Source organism: Notechis scutatus, chromosome 2 (genome assembly GCF_049901735.1).
Source record: "Notechis scutatus isolate UNSWTSFEM ecotype Mainland chromosome 2, rNotScu1.2, whole genome shotgun sequence".
Classification (NCBI taxonomy): Eukaryota; Metazoa; Chordata; class Lepidosauria; order Squamata; family Elapidae; genus Notechis; species Notechis scutatus.
Genome location: NC_142010.1, coordinates 217,303,114 through 217,326,067, shown reverse-complemented (window position 1 = coordinate 217,326,067; position 22,954 = coordinate 217,303,114). Strand labels below are relative to the sequence as shown.

The following is a 22,954-nucleotide window of genomic DNA, read 5'->3' as shown; positions in this document are numbered from 1 at the left end:
AATAAGGACCCAGATTGTCGGAGGCAATATGCTGACTTTGTAAACCACTTAGAAAAGGCTGCAAGGCACTAAAATGGTATATATTGGTATATATATATTGCAATTGCTATCCTCTACCACACATTCTGGTAGAGAGACATTCCCGGAGGATGGGCTCCAGCATGAGTCCAAAAGCTTAGAAGACTAAACCTCTGGTCCTGATGACCGACCTAGATTGGATCCTGCAACATCCTGGGACACATATATTTGCCTTCCTTTATGTGTTCAAAATTACCTGCAAATCAGTATTGGCTCTCCCTTGGAAAAAATGATGGACCAGCTGAACCAACCTTCTCCATGTTTGTTCCCTGGATGACCCTGCCTGTTGCTAAGCTGAGAACAGTAGGTAATAAGCATATCTGATCCATAATTAGAAGACTAGCAGAAACCTTAACTGCAAGTGCTTTAGAGCAGGGGTGTCAAACTCACGGGTGGCAGGCCAGATGGGTCATGTGGCCCCGCCCGGTTTAGCGAAGGGGAAAAAAGTCCCGATATGTCATGTGACGATGCTGTGACAGTGAGTGTAACAATGGAACATTTCAAAAGCTCATAGATAAGACTGGATAAGTCTTAGATATACCTCCAGATGCTGAAACAACATAAAAGCATTATGGGAATTTAACAATTAGCTGGTGATTTCAGAATTTATGGGTTGGTTTTGCTGTTGAAGTATATTTAGTTAAGTGCAAATGTTCCTGCTTCCTGAATATCCCAGTGTAGCATGACATTTAGCTGGGCTGTGATTAGATATTTAGAAACTTGTCTTTGTTTGCCTAATGTAGTGGGGTAGCTACATTAGCTCACCCAAGCTAATGGCATGGTGATTAATCCCTGCACCCTTTTTTTGCACGTAAATAAAGCTTTAAAAATGTTTCCATCTCTGGTATGTTTTGATTGGGCCCAGCACCCTCCAGTGCTCCTAGGATAACAAAAGGAGATATTTTTCTTGGCACTAACCTGCATAATACTTAACAAGTTTCTATACTCCTCATCTCACTAAAATCCTGAATGCTGATTGCTATGACCAAGGAAGTCAGTGTAACCTTCTGGATGCTCTTTTTTGTATCTTTTCCAATTCTGCAGTGTATTTTCAAGAAGCAGCAATCACAGCTGGGCACAGTGCTGCAAATTAGTTGTTTTGGAAATGTGTATATTAACAGTGTGTATTTATTTACATAATCATTTCTATATCTGGTGTCAAATTTCTAGCTTGTTTACAATTATAAAACGTAGTAAGTTAAACCACAATTAAACCCTCAGAACTGCATTCCACCTAACTGGGGTTTTGTTTATCTAAAACCCTGCAGAAGAGCAATGCTTTTACAGCCTTTTTAAATGTTAATATTATAAAGACATTCCGACTTCAGAAAGCAAGCTGGCTTCTAGTCTATCTCCTTCCAACCTGGTTGCTTGGCTGATTGGTATCTATTGTGCTCTAGCCTACATGGCATATACTGGCTAGGCAGATTCCACAACTAATGAGAACCCAAGCCATAAGGGGGCATTATAGGTAATTGTAGAAAGTAAAGAAGGTGACTGATAGAGATATGCAAGAGCTTAGACCAACTTTACATTTAAAAATGGTTTATTTAAGCTACTGATGTTGAATAAGGATAGAATGAAAGAGCTTTGAATTCACCCTATCCATGTCTGCCTGATGGATTTCATTAGAACAGTTGATGTTTACAGTGGGACTGAAATTAACAAAACAAATGAGGTAAAAATATAGAGTACATTTCCTCAAAATCACAGTTCATCTTGCTCTTTGTTATTAGAGCTGGAGACATAAGGCTTTTATAATTGGACACAAATTCACAAAATGAATGTTTAATTAAAAATAAGTATGTTCTCAATCTAAATCCAAATGTTACCTTTACATTATGTTCATAAAATGGATGATTAGGAGACATGGTACATTTTACAATTTTTGCACATCTTGCTAAAATATCCTTACTGCACACATTCTAAAACAGTCTTTTAGTTGAATCATATTTACAAGGAATATTTGATAAATACAACTGTTTTAATATTGCAGATGGATTTTTCCTCAGAAAAATCTGTATCTCCCTTTACTGAGTGCAGATGTTTGCTTAGTTCTCATTTTCCCAACTCATTTTAATCTATTTTGCTCTATGTCAGAAATGCTTATTTTTCCAAACATAGATCGATAAACAGTATTTCTGGTACTCTTGTTGTTAATCAAACATTAAGTCTTATTTAGAAATTCTAGTTTACAGGTAACTGGTGGAGTTAATCCCCCTTTTTCAAAAACTGGAGCTCCTGTTGATTACCCTTGTCTTTATGTATCAGTAAGGACTGACTGATAAGATTAAATAAAAAAGTAAGAACAGGAATCTACCACTCTCTATTGAATCTTATTATTGAATTATTGAATCCACTGGAACTAGATTGCCAACTGCTTTAGTTTGTAAGGTCCCAGCAAATCAATCATTACTTACAATTCTTTTCTGAGAGCTTTTTCACAAACCAATGAGCTCCATTTTCTAAACAATTTTGTGTACTGTTATTAGAGGGTCTCATCCTCCAGGTTTGGAAATGATTACACACTGATACATTCACACACACACATTTCTAGACCTGGGGAGGTATTGTTCCTTTAAATCTCTATTTTTTTCTTTCTTTAGCAAACTAGTTTGTTCTCAGAGCAGTGGGATAATTCAAGGAGCTGTTCCAATCACAAATGTGATTGTGGGCCCTAACCACTCACCTACCTGCTTCTCACAGCTCTAAGTCCAATCCAAAAAGCCAACTTAATTCTCTGGCTGGCCAGACATGTCACAATTATGTTTTGTTTTGAGCTGCAGCAGCCCCAAATGGGGGCTATACACAGGTAAAAGATATTTTTCTTCAATTCAATCCAATTCAATTCTGCATGCAATTATTATAGATGCACATCTAAGAATTTTTAATAGAAATCACATCAAATTGATCAAGTCAAATTATCTGAGTCTTCCCATTTAGACAAGCAAAGCCTTTTTATTACCTGCTAAACCCCATGTGGGAAGGACAACAAACCATTTTTTCTTTACTCTTTCTTCTTTCTACCACACATAACAGCATAAATTAACCCTATCTTCTTTGGTCAGCCCAATGTCTAAATCATCTTATTGTATGAAGGGGCTTCCCAACTTCTAAGTATTTTTCCCTAAAGGACTACTCAGGTCTATTTTCAATTTGGGATTCTTCCTAATTGTTTTAGTGAACTTCATACTTTTACTTGAAGTTACACTCATTGTTAAGCACTAGATTTTTACTATCTGTCTCTGTCCTGGATGTTCTGTCTCTTCTCTTTTTAGTTTGAATCTCCCAGCAGGCACTGGCTTATTTTCAAAAATCTAAACACTTCTCTTTCTAGTTTGGATCTCCCAGCAATCGCTGGCTTATTTTTAAAGATCCAAACGGTTATCTATCTTAGATCTCCCAGCAGGCACTGGCTTAGTTTTAAAGATCAAGATCTATAGAGACCTTCGTTCACACATCATTTGCACCTGGCCAGGGTTCTCATGAGCAAGTTTGAACTCCACTTTTCTCTTTAAATATAACTTTTACTGTTTAACGTGTTCCAATGGATTCCATGGAGAACACGGCACTAATCTTACCAGTTCCAGATAGGCACTCCTATGCCTGTTTCCAAATATAATACCAATCTTACCTATTTCCCAGTCCTTAAGGAATTTCCCGGTTCCTTTCCTTCAGAACTGAGGCTAGCTAATACCCCTCCTTTATGTCGGGCTGGGACCCCCCCTTCCCCCAAAATATTCAACAAACACGCTTCATCTGGAGCAAACATTTATCAGGAATGTCTCTATCTCATACTTCCATTCATGCAACACTCCCCACCTCTCCTCTAATAAAATTATCTACTCACCTAGAGGGCACAATTCCACAACTCTCGGTGCAAGCCTCTTTGGTTAGGGCATTCAGGGTAGGCAGAATCGGAGCCTGCCAGCAAATGACCAGGTCAAAATCACTGGATAAAATTTTTCAAGGAGTGCTCTTGACTTTGCCTCTGGTCCCAGCTAGTTTCTTTTGTTTGCCATAGTGAAGGCCACCGAACTTCAATGAGTCCAGCTTGTGAGGAGCTGAATGCAGCTACCTCGAAGGAATGAAGCCTTCGAGCCCCACGTTCGGGCGCCAGAAAATGTAAGGTCCCAGCAGTTTCCCCAAGCCATGGAGATGCCAAAGAGTGAGACTCGAGATGAGGCTTGCAAACTTTATTCTTTGGCCAAAGCAAAAAGTCTGGGTGAATACTATGTCCTAAACATACAGACAAAATGCATGTAAGGAATAGCCACAACCTGCGAGAGTGGCTCAGAGTATTATATACATTTTACGCTGATGGAAACAAAGTTTATCCAATCAGAGACAAAGGTTCGTTATTAATGTGGGCAATGTCTTGCCCATGCCCTCCCCTTCGTTATCCGTGAAGCATTCTTTGTCTGTGCTCTGTCCATACTTCGTTATTTTACACAGTATCCCTTGTCCTTGTTTGTTCGTGCTCCTAGGCAGCTCCCACTTATCTATGGAGCAGGATCAGACGTGGTATTCAGCAGGTTCTGACCAGTTCTGGAGAACCGATAGCAGAAATTTTGAGTAGTTTGGAGAACCGTCAAATACCACCTCTGACTGGAGATTTTACAGTATCCTTCCCCTGCCATGCCCACCAAGCCATGCCCACAGAACCGGTAGTAAAAAAAATTGAATCCCACCACTGAGCAGGATGTTCATGGGAATTGTCTCCAAGGATGTGTCTAGCTGAAGCAAATTGCAGAGGCGAGAAACCAGATAGAAAAGTATACAATTCTCTTACAGAATGAATTCCTAACAAATGACTTTCATCCTTAGCAAAATAGTACAAGCAACTTCTTTAACATGCAAAGAGCAATGGTTAGATTGATTCATGTCAAAATGTCCTTTCAAGTTCTTTTCAGTTGTGCCATGAATAATAAATAATATGAGGCCAGTTATGGATAGGTTCTGTATCACGAGACGGTGCTCAATAATCTGTAAATGGCATGTTTATACCATTCTTGGATGAGACCAAGTGTCCTCTTGCCCAAAATAACTTTATGGAGCTGAGTTGGCAACAAGATGCCAAAACCCATCTTTTTCTCATTTGTTACCAAAGTCTTCCAATTGGTCTTCTGCACCTTGAGTTTCGTTTTCAATAGAGTCTACCAGTTGCCCTGCATTTCCTGTCTAAGCCTCCAAGAAAAAGAAGATGAATAATCCAAAAATTATTACATAAATCACGATCCATGTCCGATAGCACAAAAATATACCTCCTAGACACTTTTTGATTCTGTAGCCCAGCCATGTCTACTTCTTACCTCTTACCCAATGGAGTAGAAGCACATGATTTATTAATTATCCAGTATTCTCCTGATAAAATAGCTCAGGGAATACCACACAGTCCCTGGAGAAAAGGGAGGAGGGGGGCTTTGTTTTCCTAAAATGGTTGAATTCATTATTCATGTCCACCAAATTGTTTTTGAGAGGAAGAATAACCTGCTGTTCTATTTTTAATTTACTGTTGTCATTAAGTACATAATCCCAGGTAGGCAGGAACTGTGGCAAGGATTGGACTCACCCATTGCGTTGTATTTGGGTCTCGATACCACTCCATAAATTGAGATTTTTACTGGCTATTTAAGTCCTTTTGGATTGATGTATTGACTTTAGTCTTGGATCTCTCTTAGTGTCTTTAAATCATCCCAGCTGGAATGTGAAGACTTCTTTGAAAACATTAAAGGAATCCTAATATGATCTGGATTTCTCATAATGTTTAAATATACAACGAAAAACAATATTAGGCATTGTAGTTATAGTTTCCAAATCCTTCAACAAAGATTCCTGACCCAATCAGAGCTTTCATGGACTACAAGTGGGAACAGAACAGGAGTTGGAGAATAGGTTTGAATGATTTTTAATGAAAAGATGTCTAGAAGGAAGTCCTCAGTATTCATGTTGGGACCGGTATTTTTAAATTGTTTATAAATGATGGGGGTAGAAAAGCTGGATAAAGTGAAAGCTCTACTATAATTTCTCCACATTGGTTGAATTAATCTTAAAATAGGGAACGCTGTTCAATATAAGCAAATGGAAATGTTGAAATTAAAGGGACATAACAAGAAATTCAAATTACATGTGCATGTTTAGTAGACGGGACTGATTGGGAAAGGATTTCAGAAGTGTGATGGATGTTGCTGCTGCTGTTACAAACAAGAAGTTGAATAATCTGGAATAGAATAATTCTATGATGACTGGTACACAGTGTACAGTTCAAGTCATTACACCACAGACCAGTAAAAGTCAGCTTTAGAGAACTAAAACATTTTGAATCATCACCCCTTCGATATAAACTGATGACCTTCCTGATACATATGAATGGCCCTGTGCAACATTATAAATGCTGGACTAAACTGTCTTTAGCCTGGAGAGGCAGGGCCCTTTAATATCAAGCAAACAGGAATGACTAAGGTTGGATGTTCTGCCAGAAAGTGGCCCTGGAATGCAGACTATTTAATAGATTAATTGCCAGTTTGACAAACAGCCATACTTTGGGGTGAAGCACAAAATATTTGGACATTAATGCATTTTAACTCTTCCAAGAAACGTCTTCAAAAATTCACCAGACATGATACTTGCTAGACCTTGTGGTAAAAGTGAAAAGAGATTATTTTTTTAGCACAATGTCCAGTTGGATGCAATATATATCATCCAATTGGGTATTTTGCATCCAATTGAATGTATGTATGTATGTATTATGTATTATGTATTATATGGAGAGGGAGTTCAACTAGAATAAGATACTAGGGAAATTGTGTAGTTGTATAACACCACTTCACTGATAGAATGGTTTGCTAAACATAAGGCATTTCACTTCTAAATGATTACAGTTTGATTATGTCTGAGTATAAAAAAATAGTGATAGTCTTTTAGTTAGCATAAGTTTTTCTTCATTTTATTTATTAAATATAATGCAAATAAAATCAGATGTAACTAATTTAGGGGGGAAAGCCTCCAATTAAAAATTCCTTGGAAATCCCATATCCCTTTCCCTTTTATTTCTCATACTGATAGCCGAAATCACACCCAAGGAAGCTATGAGATATGGTAGAGTTCTGAAGGTTTAAATTAAAAATCTTTAAGATGTGGAATGTGTAAACAGTTGAATGTAGGTGGAGCATGTATAGCATAATGAAGTGAAAGAAGGACACTGGTCTGAAGAAAGTTTGAAAAAAGGAAGAGCCAAGTAATGTTTGTTTGCTTTTCAGGAACATATCACAATCAGGAGACTGTGAGTTCAATCCTAGGTAGAGGCTAATATTTGGAACAATAGACTCTCCTGCTCGGGCAGGGGGTTGGACTGAATGACCTGCAAGGTCCCTTCCAACTCTGTTATTCTATATTTCTCTGGCCAAGGTTCAGAGGCCCTGTCTGCTGCATAATATACAAATAGTAGTCCATCAGGCATTCAGTTGGAGAAAGTAATTATAGAGACCATGGTTCTCACATTCTTTGTCATATTACACCTTCAATTTCCCTAGCAGTTATTAAGCATATTCTTTTTTTTTGGGGGGGTCTATAATACCTCACCTCTTCTTGATAAACTTTCTTTACCCAAAGTTCTAGGTTGTTTTTTTTTAAATCCCTGCTGTCTCCATAATTCTGATAATAAAGCAGAAGTTCTCAAATGTTCGGATTAGAGTTTGGTAGCAGCTGTCTTATATATTTTATAAGAGCTGGTTTAGACCTTCATGGACCAAAACTTCTCCAGCATCCCTTTCTCTTCCGCGAAGAGTCCCAAGCTGGCACGTTAAGTACATTCTCTCTTTCCCGTCCGCCCACTTCGCCCTCCGGTTTAAGGCGCCTGCTGCTGCCGGCCTTTCCAAAGAAAAGGAAGGATGAGGCGGATGAGAAGCCTCCCCCGCGGCTGCTGGGTTCCAAGCCAAGGAAAGCAGCAACCCCAAAGCTTCTTCGGTCTTCCGGAGAAATAGGAGAGCCGGGGACCCGGGACGGGAGGAGGGGCGGGCGGGGTTTGGTACTACCGAGAGGTTGGGATGGGACTATGGGTGCGGCAGGACTTGCGCCGTCGAGCACTTCGCCCATGTCGGTCTTGAAGCGGGATGTAGCCTTTCGGCTGCCGTTGGAGAGCCCGCTTTTGCCTTGAGCAGCACCGCACCGAGTCCTTTGGATTGGCCAAGTGTGCTTGACGAGGATGCCTTCGGTCCTGGGTTTCTAAAGAGGCCCCCGCTTCTCCCCCCTTTTCTCGGCTGTTTCGCGAAAGAGGCGCCCCACCTCGACCCCTCCTCCCTCCCTCCCCCTCCCGCTTTTATTTCGCTCCCCGCGTCTTCAGGCGCAGCTCTTCCCCTTTTGGTTGTTTGTTTGTTTTTTTCCTCCCCCGCGGAGAGGAAGCCGGGCGTCAACATGAGCGCCAAACTGCGCTCGGGCTTCTACCTGGGAAAGAAATCCGCGCTGCTGCTGGCGCTGCTCCTGGCCGCCTTGCTCTTGGCGCTCCTGGTGCTGGCGATCCTCTTCGGGCGTTGCGCGCGGAGAGCGGAGGAACCCGGCCTGCTGAGCCCAAGCGTTCCGACGACGCCCTGGGCCAACGCCAGCGCGGCGCCCGCGACGCGGCGCCCGGGACCCTGGGACCAGCAGCGCTTGCCCCGGCACGTCACGCCGATCCACTACTCGCTCCTGCTCTGGCCTCACCTGGCGCCCGGCCTCCCCAAGCCCAGCACGCACTCGGGACAAGTGAACATCACGGTGCGGTGCCGCGAAGCCACCTCCGCGGTGCTCCTGCACAGCGCCGAACTGACTTACCGGGACGCTTCAGTGTGGGGCCCGCTGGAGGAGACGCCCGACAACTCCACCCGCAGCATCCCGCTGGGGGAGGTCTGGACGGCCCCTTGGAACCAGTACCTGGTGCTCGAACTGTTGGAGAACCTGACAGCGGGCAGCCTCTACGAGCTGCGCCTCGCCTTTCAGGGGAAGATTCAGCCGCAGCCACACGGCCTCGGGCTCTTTCTGAATACTTACGAGGACGAAGGCGAGAAGAGGTAGGTCCTGTTCCCAAGGATGCCGCTTGGAGGCGTAGAATAAGGACTGGGGAGAAGTCACGACCTTGAACCCTGTCCGGGAAAGAAAGACAGAAGGCACATCTAGGGAGTTATTCTAAGGCCACCGTACCATCCTCATCATGCAGATAAATATCAATTCCTTTTAGAAAGGATGCTCTGCTTCCAAAATAGAATAAAATGAAGTTTGGTGACAATGCATCCAGCTGGTTGACCCAGATTATTACCTGTTTTTAAATTATAAAGGATATTAAGTGACACGTTTGTGATCAGCTGATACTCCCTGGAGTTGCCCAAGACCTTTTTATAGCGGCTGCGGTGTTAGCTACTTATTGTTTCTTCCTGGGGGGAAAAGATACAGGATGGAACAATGGTGCAGCTTAATCATACAGGCCCTGAATTTAATGCCTGTGTGGTCCAGCCAGCTTTATTGCTTCTGCTGTGAAGCACCCAATTTAGAACATAGAGAACATAGACCTCAGAGGTCTTCTAGTCTAACTCCCTGCTCAAACAGAAGATCCTATATCATTTCAGATGGTCTCTTTTCGAAAGCCTTTAGTGATGGAGCACCACAACTTCTGAATATTCCATTGGTTGATTGCTCTCACTTAGGAAATTTCTCTTTAGTCCTAGGTTGCTTCTCTCTTTGGTTAGTTTCCATCCATTGTTTCGCATTGTGCCTTTTGGTGATTTGGAAAATAGATTAAAAACCTCCCCCCCATTTTTGTATGAGCCCCCTCAAGTATTTTATTGTGCTATTTTATTGCGAGTTGGGGAAATGTTTGGCAAAACTGTTTAAATGGAAAAATGGGCATGCTTGAATTTGCTTTTTAAATCCTGTTAGCACTTGTCTAGATAAAAAGTAAAAAATTGTCAAAAAGATCATCAGTATTGTAGAACTGGGGCAATTTTTGTACTGTCAGTTTGAACAATCTCAAAATTTCCAATGGAAAGAGCGCATAAAAGAGGCATGGATGACTTTCTTACCTTTCTGTAGTTGATTAGATTGTGCCAGTAGGATGAAAGGTAGATTTCTCAGCTCTCTTCTCCCTGAGATCCTCTGTTTTTTTGCACAATGATGCCTCCATCTTTCGGTCCTAATGTAACTGCTTAGTGATTTCTGCTGCCATTGCCTGTCAGCCATATGGATGCCTTTACCTGATGTTTTCCCACATAACCCTGGCATGTGAGACAGGTAAGAATTTCACAGGCTACGTCATCATTGAGGAATAAACCACAAAGTAAAGAAAGTGAAATAAATTCAGTAGTGTAATGCATGTGACAAGGCAGTCAGCACCCCTTCTCCTTTAGAAGGATGTCATTCTCACAAATTATTTATTTATTTTGTTAGATTTTTATCCTGTCTTTATTACTTTATAAGGAATTCAAGGTGAAGAACTTATCTAATATTCCTTCCTCCTCTTAGTTCCCCCACAACAAGAACCTGAGAAGTGGGTTGAGCTGAGAAAAAGTGAGTGGTCATCAGTCATTTTTTCAAGCCTAAAATGTGACTAGAACTCATCTCTTGGTTTCTAGGCCAGCACCTTAATCACTACTTTGTTTAAAAAGAAGAAGGAATGTCAAAATAACTTGTAAGAATTGCATGCAAAAACAGGGCTGGAGGAAACAAACTTGTAAAGCTGGAAACATCACAGATAACGCTTCGGAATAATTTCCCATAGAATGATACAAAAGACAAGAGAGGTTGTAGCAAATTACAATCTGGGATGGATCTGTTAGTAGGAAAGGAGGCCAAAATGAGCAGTAACATTTTGCAAGATGCATCAAAGCTGAAGTCAAGATGTTTGTTATTTATTTTCACAAGGCGAGCATTCTTTTATTTGAAAACTTGTTGAAATTAAAACAAAGCACCTTTCTTTTTGTGTAATGCCCTTGACAATCCATGTTGTTTTATCTTCTGAGCAAGTGAGACATAAGGTCAGCTCCTCTCCTCATTTGGCAGTATGTTTACTGTTCAAATAGCAGTGTGTTTTGAAACATGCTAATAACTAATGCACTCTTTCCTATCCTGGCACTCTCTCTGACTTGTGTGGTTATTCTTTCCTGGAATTGTCATCTAACACATCTGGAAAACACTAGGTTGGACCAGGCTCACTTTTTACTTCCTTGAACAAATAGAAATTGTGAAGTATTATAGGTGGGGCTCATATATTCTGCTAAGTATGGATGGATTGAGCATGCTGTGTTGACTAATCTGCAATTGTCTGGACTCCTATGTGGTGCTAATACATAAAATAAAAATGGATAACTTTTTTTTTTACATCCAGAAATAATGCAGGTACTCCCTATTTAACAACTACCCTGTTTAACATGTTTGTAATGGTGCTGACCTTTGCGACCTTCACAGCTTCTCAGAAGCAGAATCAATGAAGAAGCTGGCAGTAAAATATGAAAATTATGTTCATGTGATGTTTCACTTAATGACCATGTCATCAAGCAACCGACTTGCTGGTCTCAAATGTGGGAGTTAAGAGAGGACTACCTACCGGTACTAACTACCCCCCCCAAAAAAAAAAGAAACTGAGAACCACAATGTAGATAAAGTCAAATTGCATACAGTATGTGGAAGGGAGTTGGTGTCAGCTGGTGCTTCGTTCAAAATCCAGGAAAGAAATACTTGTAATTAGACTCTTGTAATTAGAGAAAAGATGTCTTTTACTGGAAGTCAGTGGTAGCAACAAGAAAATTCTGAATCTGGGTAAATTAGAACGCACATCACATATATCAAGGGAGTGAAATGTTCCCACCCCCAACAGTTCAAATGGTTCTTCCCATTAAAAGTTGTGAAATACATCATGTGGACATCTCCAGGTGGTGATGATTAGTTGACCTTGGCTTACTCAGATAAAGGGTTGCAGTTGCGCAGAGAAGAGAAAGCTAAGCAGGAATGAGGAACCCTCCCCAGTTTATACAATATTAGTTAGCAACATTTGCAGCTTACATCCCATACATTTCCCCCTTCCACCCCTCGTTACTCATGGCAGCCAGAAAGAAGCAAAGGAAAGGAGGAAGATCTTGAAGGCTGACATTTAGCCCTCCTAGAAAAAAAACGTTAGTCCTGTAAAAGAGGGAAAGATAAAAGGCACGATTTAATAACCAGTTAACATAAAAGAGACATGCATCTAGGGTTTATCAGGATAATTAGAACGAAATGCTCTGACAAGCCTAGGGGCTCTAACATCTTCTTCATTGACCTATTCAGCCTGGGATGAAGGAAAATGCTTCCAAGCAACCAAATATTGGAGCCGACCCCTCCGTCGTTGAGAGTCTAGAATTTCTTTAACTTCAAAATGTTGTTCGCTGTCAATAAGCAGTGGTACAGGAGGGTCGGTCTGGGTCGGTCTCAGATCAGAAGTATGTTCAGGTTTTAACAAACTAATGTGGAAAACCGGGTGAATTCGTCGAAGGCTTTTAGGTAATTTCAATTGGACTGTCACAGGGTTTACAATTCGTTCAATCGAGAAAGGACCAACATACTTAGGACCAAGTTTCTTTGACTTTATAGTGGAATTACCCGAAAGCGGGGGAAACACAGTTATTTGGGTGGTAACTGATTTGTTTTCCAAGCAAGTACATTTCATACCTTGTTCGAAGATTCCATCTGCAAAAACATTGGCTAAACTGTTTATATTGCATATCTATAGATTACATGGGGTTCCTGAACACATAATCTCTGACAGGGGTGTTCAATTTACCTCGAACCTTTGGAGGGAGTTCCTGAAGTTATTGGGCTCCGCCCAGGGATTAAGCTCCGCCCACCATCCCCAAACCAATGGGGCCTGTGAGAGGACTAACGCCGTATTGGAGCAGTACCTGACATTCAGAATAATGTCAGCTGGTGCTCCGTTCAAAATCCAGGAAAGAAATACTTGTAATTAGACTCTTGTAATTAGAGAAAAGATGTCTTTTACTGGAAGTCAGTGGTAGCAACAAGAACATTCTGAATCTGGGTAAATTAGCATGCACATCACATATATCAAGGGAGTGAAATGTTCCCACCCCCAACAGTTCAAATGGTTCTTCCCATTAAAAGTTGTGAAATACATCATGCGGACATCTCCAGGTGGTGATGATTAGTTGAACTTGGCTTACTCAGATAAAGGGTTGCAGTTGCGCAGAGAAGAGAAAGCTAAGCAGGAATGAGAAACCCTCCCCAGTTTATACAATATTAGTTAGCAACATTTGCAGCTTACATCCCATACATTTCCCCCTTCCACCCCCCGTTACTCATGGCAGCCAAAAAGAAGCAAAGGAAAGGAGGAAGATCTTGAAGGCTGACAGTTGGTGTTTTGAAGGAGCTTTTGGGAATTCCTTAAAGAGAGAGAAAGAAGGAAGAGGGAAAGAGAGAAAAGGAGAGAGAGAAAGAGAGAGAGACTATCTACATCATAGTTTGATAATGTTTTCCACATCAAGATGGGGGTTTCCAGGGCTCCTCTGATAAATCATGGTTTACAAACTACACTTTCTGGGTATATTACAATGTTACACCAAAATCAAACACAGCCTTGGAGTTTCCTACCCAGGCACATTAAGCATAATATTTATAGCATAATACTTATATATTTAAAATTGCTCTGAAAAGAGCTTAATCATGTAAAACATAATTGCCATGGTGTGTGGCATGTAAAATATTCATTATAGTTTACCAACCTGCCATTCCTACTGTAATTTAATCAGTGAAACCTCCATGCGTTACGATGCAAAGCTTCAGAACTCCAGATGAATACAAGTAACTTCCCATATAACAGAGTTTGGTATCAGAGTTGGAAGGGACCTTGTAGGTCATTTAGTCCAACCCCCCAACCCAAGCAGGAGACCCTACACCATTTCTGACAAATGGCAGTCCAATCTCTTCTCGAAAGTCTCAAGTAATGGCGCTCCCACAACTTCTGAGGCCAAGGTGTTCCATTGGTTGATTGTTCTCACTGTCAGAAAGTTTCTCCTTATTTCCAGGTTAAATCTCTCCTTGTTCAGTTTCCATCCATTCTTCCTTGTCTGGCCTACAGACGCTTTAGAAAATAGCTTGACCCCTTCCTCTCTGTGGCAGCCCCTCAAATATTGGAAGACTGATATCAAGTCTCCCCTGGTCCTTCTCTTTACTAGACTAGCCAAGCCCAGTTCCTGTAACCGTTCTTCGTATGTTTTAGTCTCCAGTCCCCTAATCATCCTGGTTGCTCTTCTCTGTACTTTTTCTAGAGTTTTTATATATATGAATTTGTCAGGCAGCCCATTAAGGTACATTTAAAACTGGGTAAACTTAAACTATAACATGAACCATAAGGCAAATGGAATATATTGTAGTGGAAAAATAATGAAATGAAAGCTAGAAATTCTCTCCACCTTCCCTCCCCCTTGCTCTCCCACTTACACAGATAAAATAAGATCAGCTTGAGTGCTGCAAGAACAGTGAAGTTTCTGCTGCCCTCAAAACCTTTTTAATGCTGTTGCAGCAAAAACCATGAGGCAGTCCTAATCTCTTCACATGCAGATTTGTGGAGGTGAGGATGTAGGGGGGCAGCCTCAATGAGGAAACTTTGCTAATAAGTTGAGAAACCCCAGGCATTCATTCATCCAGTACGCCAGTTGCCTGCTTATCTCCATGTTCCATGCTCCTCCTTAACAATGGAACTCTCAGCTGATCTGTCTTGTTGGCTTTGGTTTTACAATAGCAAAATAACTTTTTTTAAAAAAAAAAACTTTGTTTAACACAAAGCTTCCCCAAATCTTGTTCATCAATCAGATCTAGATTTCCCACCTCTCAATCCCAAAGAATCTCTTCTATTGGTTGGGGGAGGGGGATGTCCCTCTTTTTTGGAAAGAATAAAGTTGCAATTGGTGTACTCCTTTCTTTGGCAAATTTCCACAACATCTTTATCCATAAATCTGTGTGTGTGTATATATATGTATGTATGTCATTTATGACTAAAGAGAAAGTAAAAATAAGAATGAAAAACTGGGGCCTGTTTAAAAGACTCTGCATGTATTTTTTTTAAATCTTTGCCCTTGGTTACATTTTCCTACTTTTTGTATTGTAATTAAGATTGAAAAGTGAGGATTTTGACCTAAACAAAACAAGTAGGTATATTTAGCCTGAGTCCATAAGCTTCGAAGCACCTCAGCTTTCCATTCACCCAAAGAGAAGTAGCATTTCTGAAACCAAGAAGGACGCTTCATTTCTTTAGAAGAATTTTTAATTACGCTAAGGGTTAACAAATGTGCTTTGAAAAATAGCATTCATAATGCCAAATACATTGGCATGTGCATTGTGCAATACAGTGTTTCAGCAGGCTGACTGGTAACTCTCCATATATTTTATTTGTATAATGTTTCATGCCATCTACCTGTAGAGTCTTCAAAATTGTGGAGCATGAAACCTTTATTTGGAATATGTTCATTTCTTTGGGTGGTAAATTAGACTTGAAGTGGCAAATTGGGGGAGACAGGTGTGTTCCCATCTTCAACGTGGGACAGAACAGGCTGAAGCTGAACAGTGCCAAGCTAGATGCAGTTTGTCCACCAATGTTCTCCATCAAGTCCTATGAGAGTTCCTTCCTCTAGATAGGCAGGAAAGGAAGCAGGAAGGCACCACTTTGAAGGAATAGGCTTATAATTTGAGGGTCCTTCTAGATTCATGGTTTCTGATACAACAGATAAAAGCCTTTGGCTGGTATAAAATCTACAATGAAATTTCTGACCGGATTTCCAAATGTTTGCCACCATAGACTAATATAGCTCTTCTCCTACAGTCCCCCCAAATAAGATATACACATACTTAATATCTTCTGAGGTATAAAAGAAAGGAATATTAGATTATTCTAATAATTATGGAATGCATTTGTTCACTGCCACAAACAATGCCTCTCTCAGAGGCTTACACAGCAGAAAATTTAAAACAGCCAATGTAAACTTAAGAACATAAAACAAAACTTTATAACAGTGAAATAAGAAAAAATAAACAAAGCAAAACGTAAACCTGAAATGACATTTCTGACTATGCTTTCTATTAAAAAGGCATAAGGTTTTGTGACCTGCTGTTTACTTCATCAGATGCACAGAACTGCTAGACTGATATAGGATTCATTTGAGGCGAAGTGGGGAATTGGGGGAACAGAAAAGAAAATAGGTTGTTTATGCAGAGTAAATGTGAGACAGATTACAAATACCTTATCAATTAATAATTGTATGAAAAATATCCATTGTGTTCCATACCTTTTCAGTTTTTTGCTTAACAATATTGTAAAAACCTCACTTTTCTAGACTTTGAGATCTAATATGGAGTATCCTGGAACGTTGAAATACTCCAGTTTTTGTAGAATTGTAATTGCAGGAATGTTCCAATCTCGGATGGCAAACCTCAGATAAAGAATGTTTCCAAGCAAATACAACTCAGGCAAACAAAGTCACTAATCTATGGATAAAGGAGGATTAGAGAGGGGGAGTAGACATATGTTAGACTTTAACTAGAGATAATTAATTGTATGGATTACTGTACTAAACAGTAACGAAAGTTAAGCAGTAACCAAAGTTAAGCAATGATGGAGGATAACTAAAATGTATATAAATGCAAGACTATACTCCAATAAAGATCACCATCATAATTCAGTTGTTCATGATCAAACAACTCGACTGCCTCATCATTACAACAAGTGGTGCCCGAACAGGGACCCTCTTACTTCATCCGGCAAGGATTTGGTGCACCTTCAACCCTTTGTGGTTTCTTCAACCTTTTGGTTTCTGTAAGTATGGGGTCTTCACTTTCTGAGGAACAAAGGAAGCAAGTAGATGAATTAGGCTATTTGTTGAAGAAAAATAATACCGAGGTACCACAGAGAAATCTCTTAAGGCTGGTCCAGGAGATTGCAGCTCAGTGCCTATGGTACCCAGAAAAGGGGTCTTTAAAATTAACTGATTGGGAATGTATTGGGAAAACATTGCATACTGAACCTCAAGCAAAAATACAAGTTTTGCATGTGTGGCATTTATGTAGGCATCCAATTGAAACATTTGGTCACAATGAACTTTCTCTTGTAACACCTCCACCTTCACGTTATACTAATGCTGTCATTTGTCCCCCTTCTTCACCTGAATATATGTCTTCAATTCCCTCAGCTCCTGCAGATAAAGAGCAAAAGCCTCCTGACTCTATTGTTCAGTCTTCTTATCAGAAAATGGTAGAGACTTGTAAAAGGGATGCCTCTGTCTCAGGAACAGAACTTGCAGAATTACTGTCTGTTTGTCCAGTACAATATCGTCCTGGTCAGGGGCCACAGCTTGGATTGCAAGTAGCAGAATGGGAGGGTCTGCCTTATCAGATCTTAAGAGAGTTAAAAAAGGCAGTTACAGACTATGGGATTAGTGGTAATTTTACAAGAGGACTTGTAGAAGGAATAAAAAATGGTTATACAATGATCCCTGAAGATTGGAAGCAAATATTTCGTATGATTTTAACATCCATGCAATATGTGGTTTGGGAGAGTGAATATATGAGACATGCTCAAGCTGCTGCTTTAGGAGGAGGAGGAGCATATACAGTTCAGCAGCTATTTGGTTCTGGACCATTTGGTACAATTCCTACTCGTTGTTCTTCCTCCAGCTACGTTAACTATTGTTTCTGAATGTGCCTTTCATGCTTTTCTTAAGGTACCCCAAGCTGGAGAACCTAGAGCAAATTTTTCAAACATTTGACAGAATGCCAATGAGCCTTATGCTGACTTTGTTGAGCATCTGTCCAAAGCAATTAGACAGCAGTTTGATCATCAGGAAGCTGCTGGTGAACTTCTTCGCCAGTTAGCTATTGAAAATGCTAATGCAGATTGTAAAAGAGCTTTACAGCCATTAAAGGCTACTGCTCATTACACTCTGGCAGATATGCTGCGAGTCTGCCAGGATATTGGATCACAAACTTATAAAATGAATATGTTAACAGCTGCTATTCAGAAAGGACAGCGACCAATTTGTAACTGTTTTAAGTGTAAGAAGCCTGGCCACTTTCAGAAGGACTGTCGTTCTACACCTTCTATGCCTCAGAATCGTCCTTCTAAGAAGTGCCCTATTTGTAAAAAGGGATTTCATTGGGCCAATCAATGTCGGTTTTGGTCGGGAAACTTGCCAATGGGTGTGGCACCCACCCAGAATCCAAAGCGTGCCTTTCCCATCACTCTGACTCCTCCGGCAGTCTCTCTCACTCCTCCCAGCCACAGCCGGTAGCGCTGGGATCGATTTAATCACTCAAGAGGAAATTGAGTTTAAATTTCCCATGGAAATTAAAATAGTTCCATCTCAATTTAAAGGTCCTCTGCCTTCGGGATTAGTTGGCTTAATTTTGCCTCGTTCTTCTGCACACAAAAAGGGCTATTTTGTTGTGCCTGGGGTAATAGATTCAGATTACATTGGTATCCTCATGATTCAGATTTGGGTGAATCTTCCTCAAGTTCTTCCTTGTAATTCTTCTGTTGAATGCCCTTCAACCCTTTCAGAATAAATTTCCTTCCTATTTAGTCTATCATTATATGGATGATATATTGATAGCAGCCCTGGATTTTGATGAATCTAAGTTGTTAAAAGAGTTAATGGATATTGTGGCACAACAGGGATTGTATATAGCCTCAGACAAAATTCAAAAGGTAGAACCTTATACCTACTTAGGACATAGAATGTTGCACAATTCCTCCATTCCAATTCTTCCTGAATTACAAGTACAGAAATCATATACATTAGTACAATGGCCAAAATTACTTGGCATTATTAATTGGGCACGCCCATTCTTCTACATTACAATTGGTGATATGTTGCCCTTATTTCAGTCTTTGAAGGGAGCACAATCACCAGGAGATCTAGTTGTATTAACTGATCCTCAAAGAACATGCCTTCAAGAAATATTGAATAAGTTTAAGCATCGATATGTGGACAGGATAACATCCTTAACAATAGGACTTTGCTTAGCTATTCTTCCCACTACACCCTTGCCCATGGGATGTCTTTATTCTAATGTGTCCCTGCAAGCGGTCAACATTCATGAATGGATTAATTTGTCAGCCACTCTGCCTAGAAACATTTATCCTTATCAATCAGCATTAGAGGATTTGATTATTAAAGGTCGTAAACAAGCCTTACATCTTATAGGACAGGATCTCATTAGCATAGTTTTCACTCGTACAAAAGTTGAACATGAGCATTTGATGACGATTTCAGAATCATATAAGATAGCTTTTTCTCAATATGTGGGAAACTTGTATTCTTTACCCAAGGATCCTAGAATAGTGGTTACTACTACTTTAAATCTGGCCTTTTCTTCCATTTTTGTGTGAAATCCTATTTCTAAAGCTCTTACAGTCTTTACTGATGGCTCACCTACAAGGGGTGTGGTTGTCTGGCAGATTCAACAACAATGGTATTCTAAATTTACTGCCATGCAGACTTCAGCTCAACGTGCTGAGCTGGCTGCTGTGATTTTGGCTTTACGATTGTTCAATGACCAACCTATTAACTTGATCGTTGATACTCAATATGTGTATTTAGCTATGCAATCTCTTCCCTTTTCTTATTGTGCTCTCTCTTTGGATAAGAATTTGTTATTCTTGTTTTTATCTTTAAAGAATAGTTTGGAAACTCGCTTGTATTCTTTGTATGTAGAACACATTCAAAGTCATACTCCCTTTACTAATGCCTTGACTGAAGGAAATCGGAAGGCAGATGAATCCTTAAAGGATGTTGCGTCTTTGTTTGCTGATCCTGTTGCTAGTCATTCTTATTTTCATCAAAATGCCAAATCGCTTGCAAAGCAATATAAAATTTCATTATCTCAAGCCCGGGATATTGTCCGTGCTTGTCCAGCTTGTCAGCAACTGGCAGTTCCCTTTCCAGTGGGTGTCAACCCACGAGGAACCCAAGCTAATCAAATTTGGCAAATGGATGTAACTCAATTTTCAACCTATAAGCCATACTGTTATCTTCATACGTCTATTGACACTCATTCACACTTCCTTTGGGTTACTGCTTCAAAACATGAACGTACTTCAGATGTTATTTCTCATTGCCTATCCTCTTTTGCTGTAATGAGTCAGCCTTCTCAGTTTAAAACTGACAATGGCCCCGCTTATATTAGTAAGGAATTTCAAACCTTTTGTCAGAAATGGAATATTACTTTAGTGCATGGAATTCCTTACAACTCTCAGGATCAAACTATAGTTGAGCGAGCTCATTGTACTTTTAAGGCATTGCTTCAGAAACAATTACAAACTGAGTCTGGCCCTTACCATCTGCGAAAGATTCAAAATCTCATTGCTGTAGCATTATATACTTGGAATTATTTAACCTTTTTAGATTCTCTTGCAGACTCACCTGTTAATTTGCATTTTCGAACTACTGAATCTTTAGCAAGGCCTTTGGTAAAGTATCGCCAAGCTCCAGATCCAACCTGGAAAGGCCCTACACCGCTGATCACCTGGGGTCGCGGTTATGCCGCCGTGGAAGATCCTTCTACTCGACAAGCAGTGTGGGTTCCAGCGCGCTGTGTTCGTCCGTATCATGGCATGGCATCAGGGCCTTCACAACCTGATTCCGGATTTCAATCTTCATCTAAACACGGAAGTCTGTCTTCCAAGGTTGATGCGCCCGCAACCCATCACTTGGGGCCATGTTAAATCTACTACATATCAAGCTCAACAACAACTGCAACAGGCCTCATTACCTCAGACTCCTGAAAATCTTGTTGCTGCTGTTTTTGCTATTATTACTGCTAACTCTGTTACCATTTTACTTTGTATTTTCTTGTTTATGGTTAATGGTGTTTCTGCTCAAAATGACACTTCTGTGGTTCGTCTTAACCCTAATTTGTGGGTTCGTCACGCCCAATACATGTTTATGACCCTTCTGTGGTTCGTCTTAACCCTAATTTGTGGGTTCGTCACGCCCAATACATGTTTATGACCCATGGCACAAATATTACTTTATACTATGAGCCCCCAATGGCATTTGGTCAAATTTCTTTTACCCCCAACTTGATCATGTCTTCTACATTTATTGTCTCACAACTACAATCTATTTCACACTCCTGGCTATTTTCTACACCCCCTATGCAATTGAATTCTATCCGTTGGCGTTGCTTGAAAGTTAGTCAATTTACAAGGGGTCAGTGTTTCTGTTGTCACGCTAAACACACTCGGCTTCATAATTGGTCTGATTATGATGCTGCTCAGCACATATTTAAAAAGCTAGGGAATTATAGTTATTGTTCTGACTACTATTGGTTGTCAGGTACCTTTAATCCTTTGCATGGAATTAATATAGCTCCTGATATGTATCCTGACAATTTTCCTATTTTTAATGCCTCTGATCAATCTAATACAGGATCGATATGCGCTGGTTGGCAGCTTAAGGATCCTAATATGTGGTTCTTTTTTGATAAATATGCCACTAATGTTCATCCTCAGAATTATCAATGTGCAACTATAAGTTATTTTACTCTACCTGTTCAAATAGGTATGCTCCCATCAACTCGACAGCGGCGTTCCTCTCTGGGGCCTACATGTAATGATGAAGTCATTATTGACACACAATTGTCTTCTGGTTCTACATTTGGCCGTGCATTGGCAGGGGCCGTTTCAGGAGTCCTTACTCTAGGCTTTATCCTGGCATAATTGCTCAAGAAAACAGACGATCTATTCTTGGTCTCACCTGCAGACTTGAAAAATCCAACAATGCTACCGCTGCTATTATTCGTGATTTGCAGCATGAAATAGAAGACTTAAATCAAGATGTCTTACAGCAGCGTTTTGCCATAGACTATCTTTTAGGCCATCAGGGAGGGTTCTGTACATTAGTTGGACGCCATGGATGTGCTGTGCATTTTCATTCTTTGAATAAAACTATTGAGGATGAGCTTGCCAATTTACAATAATACATTCAAAATAATATCCATGCTCATTACTCACCTTTTGAGTGGCTAACCAACTGGCTCCCTGATTGATCTTGGCTCAGACAGTTTTTCTTTTATGCTATAATTATTATTATTGTACTAATTGCAACCTGTTGTTTTATTCAATGTATTCCAAATTTATTCGCATTGTTTCGTCCCGCTTCCTCCTCTCTTAACCCTCTTCAATTGCAATACATTTATAAATCTTTGAATCCTCCATTTAAAATAAAAAACGAGGATATGTAGAGTTGTAATTGCAGGAATGTTCCAATCTCGGATGGCAAACTTCAGATAAAGAATGTTTCCAAGCAAATACAACTCAGGCAAACAAAGTCACTAATCTATGGATAAAGGAGGATTAGAGAGGGGAAGTAGACATATGTTAGACTTTAACTAGAGATAATTAATTGTATGGATTACTGTACTAAACAGTAACGAAAGTTAAGCAGTAACCAAAGTTAACCAATGATGGAGGATAACTAAAAATGTATAAATGCAAGACTATACTCCAATAAAGATCACCATCATAATTCAGTTGTTCATGATCAAACAACTCAACTGCCTCATCATTACAACATGTTTTACTTTACCCTTGCTCTGAATCTTGATGTCAAGCTTGTGTTCATTAGATCTTTAGTGCAAAATCTGGTCTGTCTTATGTTGAATTCAAAGGCCCATTGCTGGCAGATGATAGCATGTATCAAATTGGAGGAAGAACATGTGAAGGCACCTCTAACAGATATATGGTTGCTGGGGCCTGTGATCATGCTGTTGGTGTAGATGTAGGGGCAAAGTAGATATCTGGGTTTCTTGCAGTCTTTGGTTCCAATCCATGCATCATTCTCCTGTTGTTCCTTGTTATGAGGATCTGCTTCAA

At 40.2% G+C, this 22,954-nt stretch overlaps 1 protein-coding gene across 2 annotated transcripts in view; it reads left to right on the top strand.

The window, feature by feature from the left end:
• The first annotated feature begins 7,985 nt into the window (after window positions 1-7,985).
• LVRN (laeverin) overlaps window positions 7,986-22,954 on the top strand; it is a 51,460-nt gene continuing 36,491 nt past the window's right edge. Inside the window, exon 1 of one of the 2 annotated variants that reach the window (XR_015748115.1) lies at window positions 7,986-9,122. Coding sequence is in view for 1 of the 2 variants with exons in the window: in XM_026673455.2 (XP_026529240.1) it covers window positions 8,491-9,122 (632 nt within the window). In the remaining variant the exon portion in view is untranslated. The remainder of the gene's footprint in view (window positions 9,123-22,954) is intronic. The other variant, XM_026673455.2, reaches the window with a different exon arrangement.